The 17,250-nt window shown below is 50.9% G+C and overlaps 1 protein-coding gene across 1 annotated transcript in view; it reads right to left on the bottom strand.

The window, feature by feature from the left end:
- ZFHX3 (zinc finger homeobox 3) overlaps window positions 1-17,250 on the bottom strand; it is a 510,940-nt gene that overhangs the window by 93,566 nt on the left and 400,124 nt on the right. Inside the window, 2 exon segments of the mRNA XM_021408156.1 lie at window positions 6-502; window positions 3,873-6,622. Coding sequence (XP_021263831.1) covers window positions 6-502; window positions 3,873-6,576 — 3,201 coding nt within the window. The 5' untranslated portion in view covers window positions 6,577-6,622.

Here is a 17,250-nt window from a genome sequence, read left to right as displayed (position 1 = left end):
CTTACCTTATAGAGCTTCAAGCTGGCCTCATGCCTCGAGTTCACTGTGTGAAGACGCAGCTTCTCGAGACTGTTGGTGTAGTAGTCGCAAGCATTGCATTTCAGATGTACCGGATTCCCAATGGCCACACACTTCAGCCTCCACTCGTTGGCCTTCCCACCCTCCTTGATGTGTGCTACCAGCTGGTATTTCTGTACATGCTTGTCCGTCTTACAGTGGAGCTGGAAGTTTGCCTTGAGCTGTGTGTTGTAGCGGCACAGCTTGCACTGGTATGAGTCTCCCATCACTGCCTTCCATTCGTCTTCAGGGAGGCTGCGCTCCACGTTCATGTGGAGGCCCAGCATGTCCAAATTATCCGTAGTGAACTTGTTGCACACAGCACACTGGAAGAGCTTCAGTGATGGGTCATTTGTCTGCGTGAAACTCTCACCCAAGTTCATTAGCTCCTCAGACACGAGCTGTCCACCTCCTAACCGCATGTCCAGGGGGATCTCTCCACCCACTGCACGAAGGAAAAAGGGGAGAAAGAGGTCAGAAAAGCTGAATTCTTCACTTGCCAGAAGAATAGTACAGGGCGGGACATATGCTCCCAGTGCAACTCTTGCACTCACCAAAATCATATCAAAAGCAAAGCACTGCTGTCCCTTCGTTTACTCCTCAATTCTGTACTATATCTGCAGAAAAAAGAGCAGCCAGCACGTAAGGCTGGGACAGGACTGTAGCAGCCCTTGCTACCTACCTTGTAGACACGAAGCTCCGAAAGAGAAGTATCCAACCCTCTGCCCACAAAAGGTGACGAGAAAAGCTCTACTTCTTACAGTGCTTCTGAGAAGGAAAAGTTCCTTAGTGCTGCACTGAAATTCTCTGTGGTCATATAAAGAACAGGACAACACTTCATCCTATTTTTAATTGCTTACCTGGAGAAGCAAGAAATGTTGCCTCATGCAGTATCTGAGCACAGTCTCAAAAAGGAAAAACAAGCAAAGAAAAACAGACCTTGGCCAGAAGTGTGAATATTATACAGTTACAGCTATGTGAGTATTGCATAGTTAGGTCACCACACTGCAGTCAGAAGCAGGCAACACGCAGAACGTGGCATGTACAAAACCCAGTCTCAACAGTGCCACTCAGATCTACTCTCTCGTCCAAGAGTTTGAAATGGCAGTCTTCTAAAACCAGTGTTGATAGATGCTTTGTACATCCAAGGAAAAGACAACCATTATTAATAATGGGAGTGCAAGAACATGTCAAGGAAAGCCAGCAGGATGCCTACTGTCTTTAAATGTCATAGATCTACCCTTCAAACCGAGAGCTGAACTCTGTTCACTTACAGTAAATGAATACAGCAAGCTCTTATTTACATCAGAGTACTTTGAAGATGCGGACAGAGAGACTTTTTTCTAACATTAACTTTTTGTGTGAAAGCACAGAGACCCACCACGAGCCTCTTCTTAGGACCTTTGCTCCACCTTGCTCTCTTTTTCCATTTTGAAGACACTTACACTCCCCCTGCAGCTTTTCGGTATTCTACTTTGATCTTATGTCATAGCTTGGCTTAAAACTCTGATTTTATCAAAGAAACCTTTGGGCCAACAGTTACTCAGCCAATCAAAAAGTTTCTTATGGTTCAACCTGTTTGCTGAGGAAGAGCCAACACCACGAGGCCGCTCCGCACTGGGGCGGGTACCAGAGCTCCATACCACCCCTGCTGAAGGCACGCAGCCACAGCGGGTGCAGGCATCTGCATGGGACAACCCAGCGCCACAGCCCTGCCCTTCTGCCAACGCAGCCACGCTCCTCTTTCTCAAATCATTTCTATCTTGCCGTGCCACAGCACAATTCCACAGCTACTCCTGCACAGCTGCTCGCCGCATCCCAGAGGGCAGAGAGCCCACCATGTGCCTTCCACAGCCGTACCTCCTCATCACAGTAATTTTTCCAAGCATTCCTCCTAGGACACATCCTGAAATCCTCCCTTTGAATCCATCTATCCTAAATGCGTCGTGCAGTAAAAACCTGTAAGCAGTATCTTCTGATTTATTAATATTCTTCTCAAGCTCAGTCTTGGACTGAAGAGTAAAAATGGGAAAAATGTGCTTGATTTCTAACAAAGTTCACAGCGTGTGTATGAGTTTAATGAGCTAAACTTGTGTCAAGTGCTTATTGACATGGGAAGGGCCTCCCTCCATGATCCTCAGCTTGAGATTTATAACCACCAAGTGTACTGCTCACAAATCACTTTCCAGGCAAGCTCACAGACCCTCACGGCCTTGTAATGCACTTCAAGAGGTTTCAGTTAAAATATTCCCAACTTCTCACATGCCAAGCTCCCTTACTTCAGCAAGGAGGCCCCAAGTCCCAAAAGGGGTGCATCCCAGGAAACCACCCACAGATGACTCCATAACATTGCATGCTGCTGTAAGCTACATTACAAGCGACTGTCAGTTACAGCGGTTGGCAACTTGGAGCTATTGAAAATATACCAGAAAAGCTCATGTCCTTGACCTCCCAAAGATGCAAGCTGGGACGTCACAGAAAAAAAAAAAAAAGAAAAAAAAAAAAGAGATAATTAAGATAATTACTTTAAGTTATAATCACTTGAGTTCCTCCATTTTCTTTTTCATTTTTTTAGTATCTTGTGTTGTTGTTCTCTCATATGACTTTCACGTCCTTCTGGACTAATAATAAACTGTACTATGAATAGCTGAAGGAAAGGAGAACATGCATGAGACCAATGAACCAGTAATGTAGTGCATCAGTAATAATAGCATCAATGGATGGACAAGGTCAGAGAGGGCAGAGTGCAGCACAAATAAATTAGTTCAAAGGAAAGCAGGTAAGTGGCGGATTTCTTTACACATGCTTTCTCGAGGCACCGTGAAAAACCCTCAGCAACAGCAAAAACAATGCAGAAATAAGTCATTTCCATCTGCCATGCCCTAAGTGCTGTGTGGGACTCCAGGATGAAAGCAGAACTATAACAGAGCGTTGCAGTGGCTGCTGTCAGTCTCGGGGGACATAAAAGCAGCTTGGTGGAGGAACTTAACAGGAACTTACTCCCTACCCTATTCTAATTCTTGGGCTAAACTGTGTGGGGACAAGGGTGTGCCCCCACAGTGCCAACACAAACACGATGAATGCTTGCTGTCAGGAGAAATACATTTGGTAATTTATTTCAAAGTGCTTTTGTCAGAGGATGAGAGAAATAATCTTCCCTCCCTATAGACACTCCTCTTCAGTTTAATGACTCTCCTCTGGTCAGGCCTCAAATCCTGTCTATCATGCTGGTCAGAGGATGGCTTCAGCTCAGTTTCTTCAGCAGAGGAACATCTACCAAATTCATCACAACTCTCAGAACACGCTTACCTTTTCTCCTCAGGGCAGCACAACACGCAGCGCACCACCTCAGCCTCCAGCTCCAGGAGCACTAGCAGCTCACAAAGCCACCTGACAGTGCCCACGTCCCTTACCAAACCGAGCCAAAACCATCAGGAAACCCAGTGAAAGCATCCTAACTGCAGTAATGAGGAACATTCAATGCATGTTACCTACAACGTGTAACTACTGTTCTATTACTTTCCTTCCAGAACTTTTAGAAAATGAACCCAAAAAAGCGACACGCTTTCCCAGGATGACAAAATGTTGTGGAAGAATGCAGAAGAGAATTCTCTACTCCATCCCTACTGTGTAGATTCCATCCTTGGCCAGTAGACACAGGCAATCCACTGAACTGCAGCTGCACTTCACCGTGAGTTGCTGACAGAACAAAGCTTGTGGCACACTGTGCCCAGCCCACACGTGGGCGTTTTAGGGCAACACAAACACAATTCCTCCCTTACGCACAGGAACAGTGGAAAACCCTTCAATCTCACCTAGCGATGGAGCCATCGTTGCCATGGGATTGGTGGGATCAAGCTGGAATCCACCCATCATGAACTGTGCATCTGAGGAAGTGCTATCCATCTTCAGGTTGGGAAGGTTCATGTTCTGCGCCAGGTAGTACTGGTAGAGCTCGGCCTCGGCAGGGGACGGCAGGCTACCGAGGCCCAGGTGCCGGTTGTGTTGGATCTGGGACATGTTTTGCTGAAGCAGCATCATGTTGTGCATGTGCTTCTCACTGGTCATGTGAATACGAAGGTTTCTGGCTACGTTGGTCTCATAGTCGCACACCTCGCACCGCCACGTGGGTTTGGTTTTTGGTTTGGTGGGGGAGGGGGCCCCACAGGTGCTGCCAATGTTTGCAGCCGCAGCAGCCGCAGCTGCTGCAGCCGCTGCTGCCGCCCCGGCGGTGTGGCTGAAGACTTGCTCTCCCCCTCCGTTCTGCAGGTTTTGCATGTTGTTGAGATGCTTGTCAGACTGCATATGAATACTGAGGTTGCCTTTGGTAGTAGTGGAGTAGTTACAGACCTCGCAGCGGAAGGGCTTGTAACCACAGGTGTAGCTCTCACCCCGTGCCAGCCGTGGGTGCGGCTGCCCACTTTTGCAGTAGACACAGGAGCCCCCCGGCTCAGGATGTTTCTCCTTCATGTGCGCCTCAAGCGTCTGCTGGTACTTGTAGTGCCAATTGCACTTGGGACACTTGAGTGTCTTACATGAGTTGCGAGAATGCATCATAGTCATGTGGCCACCCAGCGACCGCGAGGAGCCCAGGACCGTGTCACACTTTGGGCACTCCACGCCGCTCCCCGAGGGGCACTCCCCACCCCCAAGTTCACAGAGGGGGCCAGCATGCTGGTGATGGGAGATGTAGCTCCCGTCCTCGCCCTCCGTGCTCTCATTTGGTTCTGGTGCTGTGGCATTGTCTTTATTGGCACTTTCATCGATAAAGTCCAGCCTCCTGCTGCCCTCTGCCACATTGGCTCCGCCGCCCTCATTGTTAAAGCTTAAGTGATTCCTCCTGTTTGCACCATCAAAGACAAAGGAAGAAGCAGAATTAGAACTAGTAGAAGCTGTGCCCCGTGACAGGGTCTGGAGCACGTTAGGCATTAAGGGAGAGTTAGAAATGCTTTGGTTTGAGAGAGCAAGGTCCTTTTTGCTGCTGCTGCTGCTGCCGCCTGCCACAGCCCCAGGGTCCTCCTGGGGTCTGTCCTCCAGTTCATCCTCCAACTCGCTTGGAAACAGTCCTTTGCAACCCTCATCATCCTCATCTTCTTCCTCTTCCTCCTCCTCCTCTTCCTCCTCCTCCTCCTCCACCTCCTCTTCTTCCTCCTCCTCCACCTCTTCGACGGGCTCTGCCTTCTCTGAGAGGCTGTCCTGGTCGCCCCCCTCTTGCTTCTCCCCCTCTGCCACCCCAGGGTCCTTCCCCTCGGAGGATTTGGTGGGACTGGAAGCCAGCGGGCCCAGGGGGACTGAGGTAATTGGAGTCTTCAGAGCCGAGCTGGTCAGCCCACCCAGGTTGAGGAGCGCACCGGGGGCCAGGACGCCTGAAGGCGGCGGCTCCGCTCCGCCGGCCGGCCCGGCCTGCAGGGCCTGCTCGCCTTCCATGCGAATGCCACTGAATTTACCATAAAAACTGTGTCCAGGGCCTATGAGGTTAGCTGTGGAAACAAGAGGGTGCTGAAAGGTTTTGTTTTTTGGTTCCAGAAAGCTGACGAGAGGTTCCTTGTCTTTGCCTATCCCTTGGATGATAGCGGAGATGTTCTTATTGCTAAGAATTTTCCGCTCCTCCTCACTCAGAGTCATTCGGTGGTCGTGCACCGCGTGGGTCACGAACGAGCGGACATACCCAAAGGAGAGCTTGCACAAGAAACACATCAAGATGGGCTTCCTCTTCCCGTAGAGCACAAAGCCATCGAATTTGGACAGGTCCACATTGTTGGGAACATCTTTGGATACGCAGGAGCTTTTGGCAGAACCATCGCTGTTCAGGTAATCCTTGTTGCTTTTGTGTCGCACATCGAAGACGCGGAAGCTGTGCAGGACGGGGCTGATGCCCGCCAGGGCTGAGGTATTCGGGAAGGTCTGGTCTGAGCCCTCAAACCACTTCCCGAAGGATGAGGCTATGTGGAAGGTGTTGATGATCTGTGGGTAGACGGGGGCGGTGGCAGAGGGCTCCCCCTGCTTGGAGAGAGAGTTCGGGAGCAGCGAGGGGAGAGCCCCGCTGCCGCAGGCGGCCCCGCTCTGCACCAGCTGGCTGAGGCTCTCCACGATGTAGGCCGAGCCATCCGGCTGGTAGACAATCTCGCCGGCCAGGTTCTCCACATCGCTCTCCTCGTCCCCGTCCTCGCTGCTCTCGCTCCCGCTCTCCCCCCTCAGTGGCGGGGGTGGGCGGGTGCTGGCGCAGCGGTGCTCCATGTAGCTCTGCAGGCCAGCAAAGGAGGCCGTGCACTGGCCGCAGCTCACCTCCTTGCTGGCGGGCTCGGTGCCGGGGCCGGCCGCGGCGCTGCTCTCGGGGACGCGCTCGGGGAAAGGGACCCTCAGGCTGTCCAGGGGGCCGCGGCTCTCCGCTGCGGGCTGCTCCATGCTGCCGGCCGTGTCGGGGAGGTGGGCGCTGTTGAGATCAGTCCATTGCTGGTGCTGAGGGATGCCGCACCCATTGTCCTTCCCGGGGATGACGGGCGAGTCACAGCCTTCCATGGCAGGGCCGGCACGGAGCGCTCATTGCACCCGGTACGGCTGGGACCTGCAGGTGAGGAGAGAGGAAGAGAAGCAGGTGAGTCAGAGAGAAGGCAGTTCCATGAAGACCACGCGCCACAAACGCCATGGGCATCTCGCTCTTTGGGATCGCCGGGGATGGCACGAGAAACGGTGCCCCAGAAGAGCTCTGGGGACAGAAGGCCTGGTGTAGGATGCTAATGCAGCACCAGGTGCGCAACCACAGGAAACGAGCGAGGGAAACAAACAGGTGTTTGCCCCCACCACGCTCCTGTAGTTACGGAATGGAGCAGGAAAGGCAAGAGGCTGATCAAAGAGACCTGGAGGTGTGGAGAACCCCTCAGTCCTTCCCTGGGGGGGACGGGCAGACTGGGGGAGCCGCACTGCCACCCCCAACACTTCCATCTTCAGAGAGATCTTCAAAACAATTTACAGAAAAGTTTCTGAGAAAAGCAGAGTTAGGATGCTACAAAAGAACAGTGCTGGAGCTTTAAAACGTCACAAAAATTGTTCTCCCTTATCTGTGGCTTCCTAAGTCAGACACCGTTGTTTTTGGGCAATTCCCCTCTGTTAGCAGCTCTGGGAGCACGGCTAACAGGAAACATCTCCAGCTCAGCCGCACACACAGACCTCTGTGGCAGATCATGAGACCCAGAGAAACTCTCAAGAATTTCAGAGTCACAGCATTTAGTATGCACAGGAGATTTAATTGCTGTGCTCTGGACAGAGTTTAAAAGGAAAGACGTCAGGAGAGAAACCAAACAGGAAATTCCAGATCTGACAAGGGTCCATCCTAGGGACTGGAAAGTGGTCAGCCCCACACGCTCCAGGAAGCTCCCAGAGATCCTGCAGGGCATGGCGGGTGCACAGACTGCTTCCCCCAAGCCCCCAGACACAAACAGATGATGCGAGTCCTTGAGAAGGACGGCCACCCTCCCACTACTGCTCTTCCACCAAATATGAAACCTGCAGAATTCCCTGCAGCCAGGAGCCGGTGAGCACAGGCTGCACACCCAATGCCACAGCCCCACTTGCTGCATCCTGCCATTGCCTCCTGCACTGCAATCCTAATGGAGCCTGGGCAGAACGCCTTCCTAGAGTTAACAGGCTTATGAGATTCGGTCCTCAAAAATGCTACTGCTGTAAGCTGGAGCACGGTAATGCAGACCACAGATCAGCAAGAGATTGCACTGAATTGAGAAGTGGAACACCGTAATTCTGTTGCCAAAAAGATGGGTTGTCTCAGATGCTGTTTTGCTTACCTTAGCTAACATGACGCTCTGACGCTGCCTTGTGACAGCTCTTGCTCTCCCACTGAAAATTTGTCCTTAGCTACACGCTCGCTTTAAACCGATCCCAGATTCTTCTGCACTGAGGCTGCATGTTAATCTCCCCACAACATGACATATCCTCTCCACCTCACCGCTGCCTTGTGCCTTGAGGACAGTGATCCAAATCAAACCCAAACAAATTCATACTGGGTGAAAAACTGAGTAAAGCCAAACTCCATAAGCCTTGTGTTTCTGCTCAGAACGCTGCTGGGAGTACCTATGCAGACTTCAAAACAATGTGGTAAAAGAGCACCTCACTTTCAAAACACACAGATAAAATAACATGCAGTTTACCAGCCTGGACAAACAGGTCTCTTGTGTTAGAGAAGTAAAAATTAAAAAATAAAAATAAAAAAAAATCAGCATTATGCAGACAGTAGAACTGCAAAGCACAGCAAGTTCCCTGGGAACACATGCAGATGTGACACAACATGAACCTGAGCATCTGCAGTACCAAGATCTCCCGACTGGCAGAAGACGCCTGACTGACAGCGGGGCCAAAAGGGCCAGCAGGGCTGGTGGGGCGGGAGGGTTAACAGCCTGATTGCAAAATCAATGTCATAAATGCTTGGTAAGTTACAGGAACATGCGGGAAGAGGAGGCCGCGATTGATAAAGGACTGCGGCTTTGATGCTGCACTGGGGACTTGTTTATTGACAAGAAAGCCGATCTCTTCTCCCAGCCAGGCCAGGCCAGGCAAACCTGCAAGCGCTTACCAATTAATTGGTGGGCTTTGCTGCCGTGGGTGGCTTTAACGTGCCTCCCCCCACTGCAAGTTAACCAGCGCAGGACGTGTGGCTGTGGGGGGACTGGCACACAGCCCTCAGCAGGTGCAGCACGGCCTGTGGCCCCGCACACAGCCCCGCACCTCCTGCCCATCATTTCATCTCCAGAGCTACTCCTACAGAGCAGTGCCGCAGGAGAAGGCACAGATTAATTTCCATTCACCTGTGAACCACAGGTATTATCTGTCGCTTTGAACTGAAAAGAACAACTCAGTTTTTAAGCAAACCAGGTTTTGAGCAGGAGTACAACACTGTCAGCTTGCTGCCACAGGCCCTGCCTCCTGCCCGTCCCCAGGCCATCCCCAGGTGACCCGGACAGGACAGCAGAGCGCTGAGGACAGCCCCAACCCACGCACTGCATGCCCCCCGCCCGCCTCACACTGTTTATCAGCCAGTCAATAAGAAAAGGTAGTTCTTACTTAAGGAGGCAGAAGTCAACTCGTCAGGTCGATCAGCACTCTGTCTGTAAACACAGTTTCCCGTAAAATCAATGAACTCCAGTTACAGAGAGAGCAGTCTGAGCGCCGCAGACGCCCCGTGCTCCCACGCTGGGCGGTGAGGAGGGCTATCCCTCCGTCCCTGCTTGGCCCCACACCCCATGGCCGCCCCCAGTCCCACACTGCTCCACAGGCTGCAGGCAGCGCGCCGGGCCTCCTCCGTCCCTGCAGCTCCCCCCAGCAGGCCGGGCTCCGGCGGATGGCACTCCAAGGGCAGGCTGCAGTGGGCCAGGGCGCCCCAGGGCAGGGCAGCAGACACGGCGCTGCGGTGTCCCACGGCCGGACGCCCCTGTGTCCCGACGCCCCACGCTGTCACCAGGAGCTGCTTCCAACCACGGCCGCTTCGCAGGCAGCCGTGTTCCAGCAGGAGGCAGGCACAGTGACCCCACGCTGCCCTCGGCTCCCCCAGCCCCATCTCCCTGCACACACCACAAATGCCATCTTTCAGCCACGCTGCTCCCAGCAGCGGCCGCAGCTCGGGGCGGCCCCGCGCTCCCCCCGGGCGGTGGCGGAGGGAGATGGTGGGAGGAGGGGTTCCTGCTGTTGCCCAGGCTTCCCGAGAATTAAATATGAACAGCCGTGCTGTGTAATTTTAAATTGTTAATTAGCACAGGGTTAATTAGGCGGCCCTTTCACAAGAGGCTGTTTGGCAGTAAACCAAGACTGGAAGCAATGAGGAAGGAGGAAAACAAAAGGAGAAAGAGACAGTGAGAAACTGTTCCCTCTGCTAATGACCCACATGGCACCATGAAAAAAGGGTGCTGAGGACAGGGAAAAGATACAAGCAGATGCATTACATCCACGGCCATTACCCTGGAAGACACCCAGGCGGCCCCCCCCGGGCTCTTCCCGCAGCGCACAGCGCTGCCACGAGCAGGGTCTGCTCCTCTTGGCCTGCCCGCGCTGCACAGCAGCTCTCTGATCCCAGGCTGCGTGCTGGGGCTGCACAGAAGACGTGGCTCACACGAGCACATCCAGCAACTGGGCCCAAGCGCTTCCTGCTGTAGAAAGCTGCACAGCGGCCTCTAAACTTTGTAAATACACACCTACCTGTTGTGCCAACAGCCACTCCATAAATCAATACCATACACACAGGCTGAGACTGCCCTCGATTAGCTCTAGCACAGGTGCTGCTGATTTGCAGGGGAAGAGGAAAGAGAGGGGGAGAAGAGGACAAAGAAAGCACAAGGGCGCAGGTGGGCTTGGAAGCCCTGTGCACCCCTCCTGACACGCTCCTCTTGGCCTTTGGAACCGTCCTCAGAGGGACACGGCGCGGCAAAGTGCTAATGTCATAGCATCATAAAGGGTGGAAAAGACCTCTACAATCACCAAGCTTAACCGCCAACCCATCACCACCACGCCCACTGACTCAACCATGTCTCGCCAAGAAGCACCAGGCTTGGGAATGGAGAACAGAACTTCAGGAGGGCAGCAGCAAGGCAGTCATCCAATATGTCTGGAGTGGTGACATGAACCCAGGGCACCAAAGCCTCCTGTGTCACTTCCCAGCACCTGGCATGCCACAAAGCACTCTCATAACACGTAGAAAACTGCGTATGGAAAAACATGATAAAAATCATTACTTAGGATCAAGAATTCTAAAGTTAAGGAAGAACAGAATGTACGTTGTTGCCAAAGCAACTTTAATTTTGGTCCACTATGCATATGCATTATGATACTGTCTTTAATTACACGATCACACATTGCCTCACTTAGCAAGCAGGATGGTCACATATGAGGGATAAAGATAAAGCTGCACGAGCAGGTTGTCACTTTATGAGATTTATACAGTAGCTGTTATCACACAAATATGTGGAAAGTCACTTCCTAGAATAGAAGGATCTTTTTAAATTTCCAAGCAACATGAGCTGGATACTCAAGCTTGGTAGAACACAGAGATTGCTTCAATTCCCACTTTCACAAAATGCTTTATCTTCTAACAAACACAAGATATGCGTTCCAGCTCTTTCCCATTCATTAAGGTGCCAGAAAGATTGGCAGATGTTATTACAACAAAGAGAAATGTTGGGGATTCTGTAACAGGACTTGAATTATTAGGACAAAATGGTACATATGAGCCAAAATTTCTATGTAATAGCGAATGCAGATGCATGACGCGATGAGCGCTCTCTAGTTACAGGTTTCCATCCACATTTGACCATATCTGCATCCTGAGATTCTTCTTATGCAACTCCTAAGAACAAGACTAAAAATTATGATATTTACTTGCAGAGTTCAATAATCTAAAAAAAACTTCTACAGTAATTTTCTTTTTTCACGTTGTAGGCTGCATCTTGCACCCTTCCAAGCAAGACAGAGTTGTGTTTTGGCACACACCTGATCACAGGGGAGTTGCCTCATCAACAAATGCGGTTTGCTGAGTATCCATAACCAGGTGCCCGTGCTGCCAAGTCCTGAACAAGCTCTCTATCTGGCCTCCTTTCTCTTCTGAGGTTTAGCTTTACCTACTCAAATTGTTTAAGCCCAGCTTTGAAACTCCTGGAGTTTCTCTGCAGACGCTGCTCAGTGCCAGACTGCTGTGTGCAGCGGAGATGTGCCAACTCCGCTGCAGCAGGAGAGGAACTAGGAAGCCACGCATGCCTGCTGCGGGAAGAAGGATCCAACCAGCAGTGACCCACAGGTTCCATCACACACTGACAAGAGTCCAGGGGCTGCAACTCCTCACCAACCGGTTCTCTACCCTGCCGATGCCAAGAGTTCACTGGCTTCTGAGGGATTCAAGGTGGCCTGGACGGGACAGGGTCCCAGAAGAGGTTGCGGTAGGGCACAGCGGTCAGCAGGAAGGGAAGCTCCATCGGGCACCTCCGATGGTCAGGACAGCCCTCGGCCCGCAGGACGGCCGCACGGAGGGCTCGTGGCCAGCAGCCAGCAGCTCTGAGGCCGGTGCTGATAGCACTACCAGTGCTGCACTGCGCACGCTCATTAGTGGGGCACAAAGCACGAGCAGTCTTACGCCAGGCTCACATGCATAGGCACAGTGAGTTCCTCAGATCTTCACAGGATCATTAGCATAAACAGCTTTTCAAGCAGCGGGAAGCAAAGGAAACGCTGAACAAAACAGGGCTGAAAGCTGCAGGGCTCAAGCACTTGGCATGAAACTAAGAGAAAGGGTCTCCTTGAGAAGGTGAACCTTCCACATTATCCGCATTTTTTTCTCTGTCCTTCACACCAGCTAAAGTTGAGCCAACGAGTGCACTGCAAGATGCAGGCTGCTTTTCAGAAGGCATTTTGTTATGAACTATTATTCTAAGTTTGCCGATCCCTTTGAGCCAGCTACTGTACTACACACAAAAATATTTATATAATCGTCAACCCACTGCCATTGAGAACAGAGTAATCCAGAGGAGTGCCAGAGTGCTTTAAGTGAGCAGCTGGGGAAAACCGCGCTCATTCCTCCAGAGATGCTCTTGGGAGTGAAAGTATTTTGCAGCAGAGGTGAACTGGCTGAAGTCACAGCTCTCTCTACAAAACAAAGTAAAACACCGCTTGGTTTACTGGTGACGCGTAGTTCACATGTTCCCAGGGCAGGCAGCTGTTTTCACGTCCTGCAGGAGCCTCCCTCCTCTGTGTCAGACAGCAGAAGTTTCAGATTTTATTTCAAAACACTGCACATTCCTTGATTCTTCAGTTGCGCAATTCGCTCCTTTCCTCTAAAACCCCAACGTTTCTTGTCAAACCTTGTTTCCAGCCTCTGTTGCAGCAGAAATAGCTACACTCGCATCTGGTACCCATTTCCAGTGCAGTGTTATTGACCGAACTCTGAAAGTAACCGAACAGCACTTGGGGACAAGCTGCTCCACTCAGCTGCCGTCCCCACAGTTACTCAAGTCCCATTCTTAGGGGAAACGGTCCCACTGTTTCTCTCCTGTGCCAGTCTGAAGCTTGCCATTCTTCCCTTCCATTTTTCACCGCAGCAGCATGTTCAGCGAGAGCTGTCACAGCTCCATGGGGCCACTTATGCCTTACCACGAATGGCAGCGACATCCAACAGGACCGTGTGCTTGGCAGCATCTACACCCACCTAACCCCCAGAGATGCCCTAAATTGTTTGGAGTTTCAAACACCACGAAGACACCATCTTTGATACATTTGTCTGTACTTACATCACCAGATCACTGCTCCCTGTTCCAAGAAAGTGTAGCGTTTATAGCAAGACTACAGGATGCAAACCACAGCAATGACTCCTGAAAGTGAGAAATTCCAGCTGGCTTTTGCGGCTTTGCTGATGGTTGATCCATTCCTTCTTCAAGTTACTGGATGTGCTGAGCAGTCCCACCCAATGAGAAACACATGGCACATTTGCACTGCTACAGAGAGCTAGCTCCTACGAACCAGGGCAGCCAAGCCTAACCAGCCCTGCAACAAGACTCCAAAAGCAGACGCAGCCAACCCTAGACGGCCCCGCTCAGAAAGCGAATGCTGCGCCGTCAGGCAGCACTCTCCGAGCTGCACTCCTCACAGCACAGTCTGCAGACTCACATGCCTAGGGAAGAAGTCCTGCCAACGCTCCTTCCTTTCTGCTAATTTACCCAAACAACACATGTGTTCCAGAGTAGTGTCAAGGGCCAAACAGAGGGTAAGAGTTAGATTCCTATGTCATGCAGACCTCCTCTGCCAGGGCTCAGATCCAGTCCTTGTTAGGAAACAGACGCTGCCTGGTCCCAGGCGCAGCCGCTCCTGCCCACCCTTTGGGGAAGCCTGTGGAGCTGGACAAGCGGAGCATGCTCAGCAGCAGGATCTCAGCAGCATGAGGTCATTTGGTAACCATTCTGCTTGCTGCTGAGACAAACACCACGATCTGTTAGTTCTGAATTACAAGCCGGTGGTGCAAAGCCCCACCACAGAGGTCACAAGCACACGTGCTCCAATCCACTACTAGTATTCGGCACAGCATTACATTGCTGGAAGGGAATCTTCAAAAATAAATAAATGAAGAGAACCCTGAAACAGGTGGAGAAATCTGCCAGATGCTTGGGAAACCTTCCCAAGTAGGCTGCATGTAAGGCAAACTTAGTAGAAATGAGAGGTCCCAGAGGTCCCAGGTTCCCACAAACAGAGCATCTGCAAACTCATCCACTTACAAAACAGAGCCCTGCTCTAAACTCCACACACAGTACTTTCTCATTTAAGTATTTTCTTTACCTGGTCAAAATAAACCCTTCTGATTGCAGCAACCGGGAGCCAATAACTACACGCCACTCAACAGGCTCAAAGTCTCAAGTTCATGCTCTCTTGGTTCACAGCAGGCAGCTGCTGCATCCCTGTAACACTTCAGAGCAAACAGATCTCTTGTGAAAGTTTAACTATCTCACAAAGGAGAACTGACATCAATTCAGATAAATACAGGTTTCAAAGCACATGCCCAGTGGATCTGTACAGACTCCCAAACCCAGATACAACTGCATCCCAGCACACCTACATAGGGTCAGGCATCTTCAAAGCTGTCACTTCAGAGGTGGGGAAGGAACTTCCCACATGTGCTTCTTGAGACCTCCAGGACTGAAAGTGTTACTCTGCTGCTTGCCCTCTTGCTAATTGTGGGTTTTATTTTTATTTCCTATTACCCTCCTGCTCTCCTGATGAGATTATCTTACCGGAACTGACACAGTTGGAGGCTGTAGCCATACATGGAGCCTCTCAGGAGGCAATGCAATTTTATTTTCATTGATCAGAAATCAGCAGGGCAGTAAATGATGGGAAATTCCATTAGGAGAAATACTGGGCCACAAGACTGAACTATCTAGGTATGCCCAAATCCCACGAAGTCCCATCTGGATCCTGCCATGAAGAGTCATCCTTCCTCCACAAACGGATAAGCTGCTACTAACCTGCTATTCTGAATCGCCAACCGCTCTGCTGGAAGTTGAGGCAATGCTGTCAAAACAGCCCCAAGGGTTCACTTAGTTGAAACGAAAGTCTTTGGTACACACAACAGTGTTTAGCTCTCCCAGCTCAGCCTTGCTGGCTGCTGTGGGATCAATGGGGTTTTACGAGCAAATGTCCTAATCCACAGCCACCAGACAGCACTGCTCTCAGGTCAGGCAGGTGCGAGATCTGCCCACACACCAATGCATTACCCAGCTCTCGGGTGGTCCCAGAGGAGCCAGGAAAAGCCAAGGGGATGTCCTGGCCTCTGGCAAAGCATTACATCTTCCCTGCTGAAAGAACACTTCCTTTTCTTCAAGGACAGAAACCTCGGGGCACGCACTACTTTGGTGAAACCCCTTCTGACAAAGCACTACCAAATACTGTTATGAGCCCACACGGACTTGAGCCTAAACTGAGAACCACATTCCAATTCTATTTTAAAACACCATGCATACAGAGTTTTCACACTCAATTTCACATTCCTGGATTAAAATCCTGCCCTTACACGTCTCCCAACAAAAGCCCTCTCTGACCTCCTCGGCTGTTCCCTTCCTGCCCAGGGCCAGGTTGCGGCGCAGCCCCTCGCCTCCTGCAGCACGACGGCCCCGCCAGCACAGCACGGGTTAACAGGAGCTGACCGCAGCACAGTTGTTAAGGTAATCAATACCAGTGAGATACTAAAGCAGCATAAGCCACATTATTGATTGCCAAGCAGATGATAAAACTGTTTATTATGATAATTGCAGGGTGCCTGCAAGATGCTTCTAGTGCTGTCTTGAGCTTTTTACAAAAATAAGCATTGCCAGAGGATAGGCTTCTGTCTGAAGACTTCCTGAACCCCACTTTAAGTCCTCCATTCTGCTGTGCCAAAGCAGTAACGCTGAGCTACGCGCAGCTCCGAGCTTGGATGCAGAAGGCTGCATTTCTAGAGACAGCCCCGGAGCATCGTGCATGCACCCAAAGGCTGCTCTCACTCCTACATGAGCAGACCTGCTCTCGCTGTTCTCTTGAGCAACGTCTTCCAGGAAAGGAGAGAAGGACCAAAACTGTGACTTCAGTTTTCAGGTCTCCTTCTGATCAGATTAAAATCAAAACTCTTCTATTTCCCACTCCAAAACATTTTCTTCAGTATTTCAATTGCTTTTTCTATCCAGTTTATTTACATCCTTGCTAAAAAGTTAAATAGAATTCTTCCCTCTAAGGCCAAAATTATTGTGCAATACAGTGAAAATTACTTTTCAGATGACTGAAATCCAGATACACCCAGATCGGGAGATTCACCTCTGCAAAGCTGGGTCTGTGCATGCTGGCTGCATCTCAAGGAAGATGACACAGCAGCTCGTCACCCTGCCTGCAGGTGTCTGCACGACGAGCAGTTGATCTGCCAGGATAAAGTGAGACAACATTCTGATTCTGAAGTCACCACAAATACCAAAAAGTTCCTCTTGAGCTAAACACAGCAGCAGGCATTAACCGGCCTTCAGCAGACAAGCAAAATGCAAACTGCCAGATGGCATCCGCTCTAGCAAAAGCATCTCTTGCTTCAGGAACAGGAATGGAAACTATAACATAACTGGGCTCCACGTTAACACTACTGTCAAATCACAGCTGAAAATGACTTCTAACAAGGACTGAAGCTCCGGGGTTCTGTCAGCAGCTCTACGGGAACTAATTATGAAGTACAGGTCCTGTTATCTCCCAGTATGGACAAGGCTGTGACAGCTTTGTTGTAGTATGAACCCAAAGGAGCGTATGTTATGGACTGCATACAGGGCTTGGTGCAGAACTCCACTATTCTGGCTGGCTGCTTTCAGGCCATTTGGGTCATGTTCTCCAGGTAACATTTGCAAAATAAACTTTACGCCAGTCAAAGCAGTTCTACTGGCCTCAACTTGCATCATGCCACCAATGGTGCTTCCAGCTGATGCTCTAGCCCTTCTTCCTCCTCCTCTTATCTTCCATGGGCACTGGGATGACCTCCCTGCTCCCCAGCACTCCCACCCCCATTCCCTGGTGTTGTCCCCCCCAGCCCTTTTCATCCCACTTCCTCCTTGTTAAAGGCTGGTGAAACATTTTACTTCTCCAGCTTGTTCACAGAGTAGGTAAAAGGTTAATGGCAGAATTGGCGATGTGAGCAAAATGAGCACTTGGTGA

This window comes from Numida meleagris, chromosome 10 (assembly GCF_002078875.1).
Source record: "Numida meleagris isolate 19003 breed g44 Domestic line chromosome 10, NumMel1.0, whole genome shotgun sequence".
NCBI classification, from domain to species: Eukaryota; Metazoa; Chordata; class Aves; order Galliformes; family Numididae; genus Numida; species Numida meleagris.
Note: the sequence above shows the minus strand (reverse complement) of the source record. Positions and strands in the feature narration are given on the sequence as shown.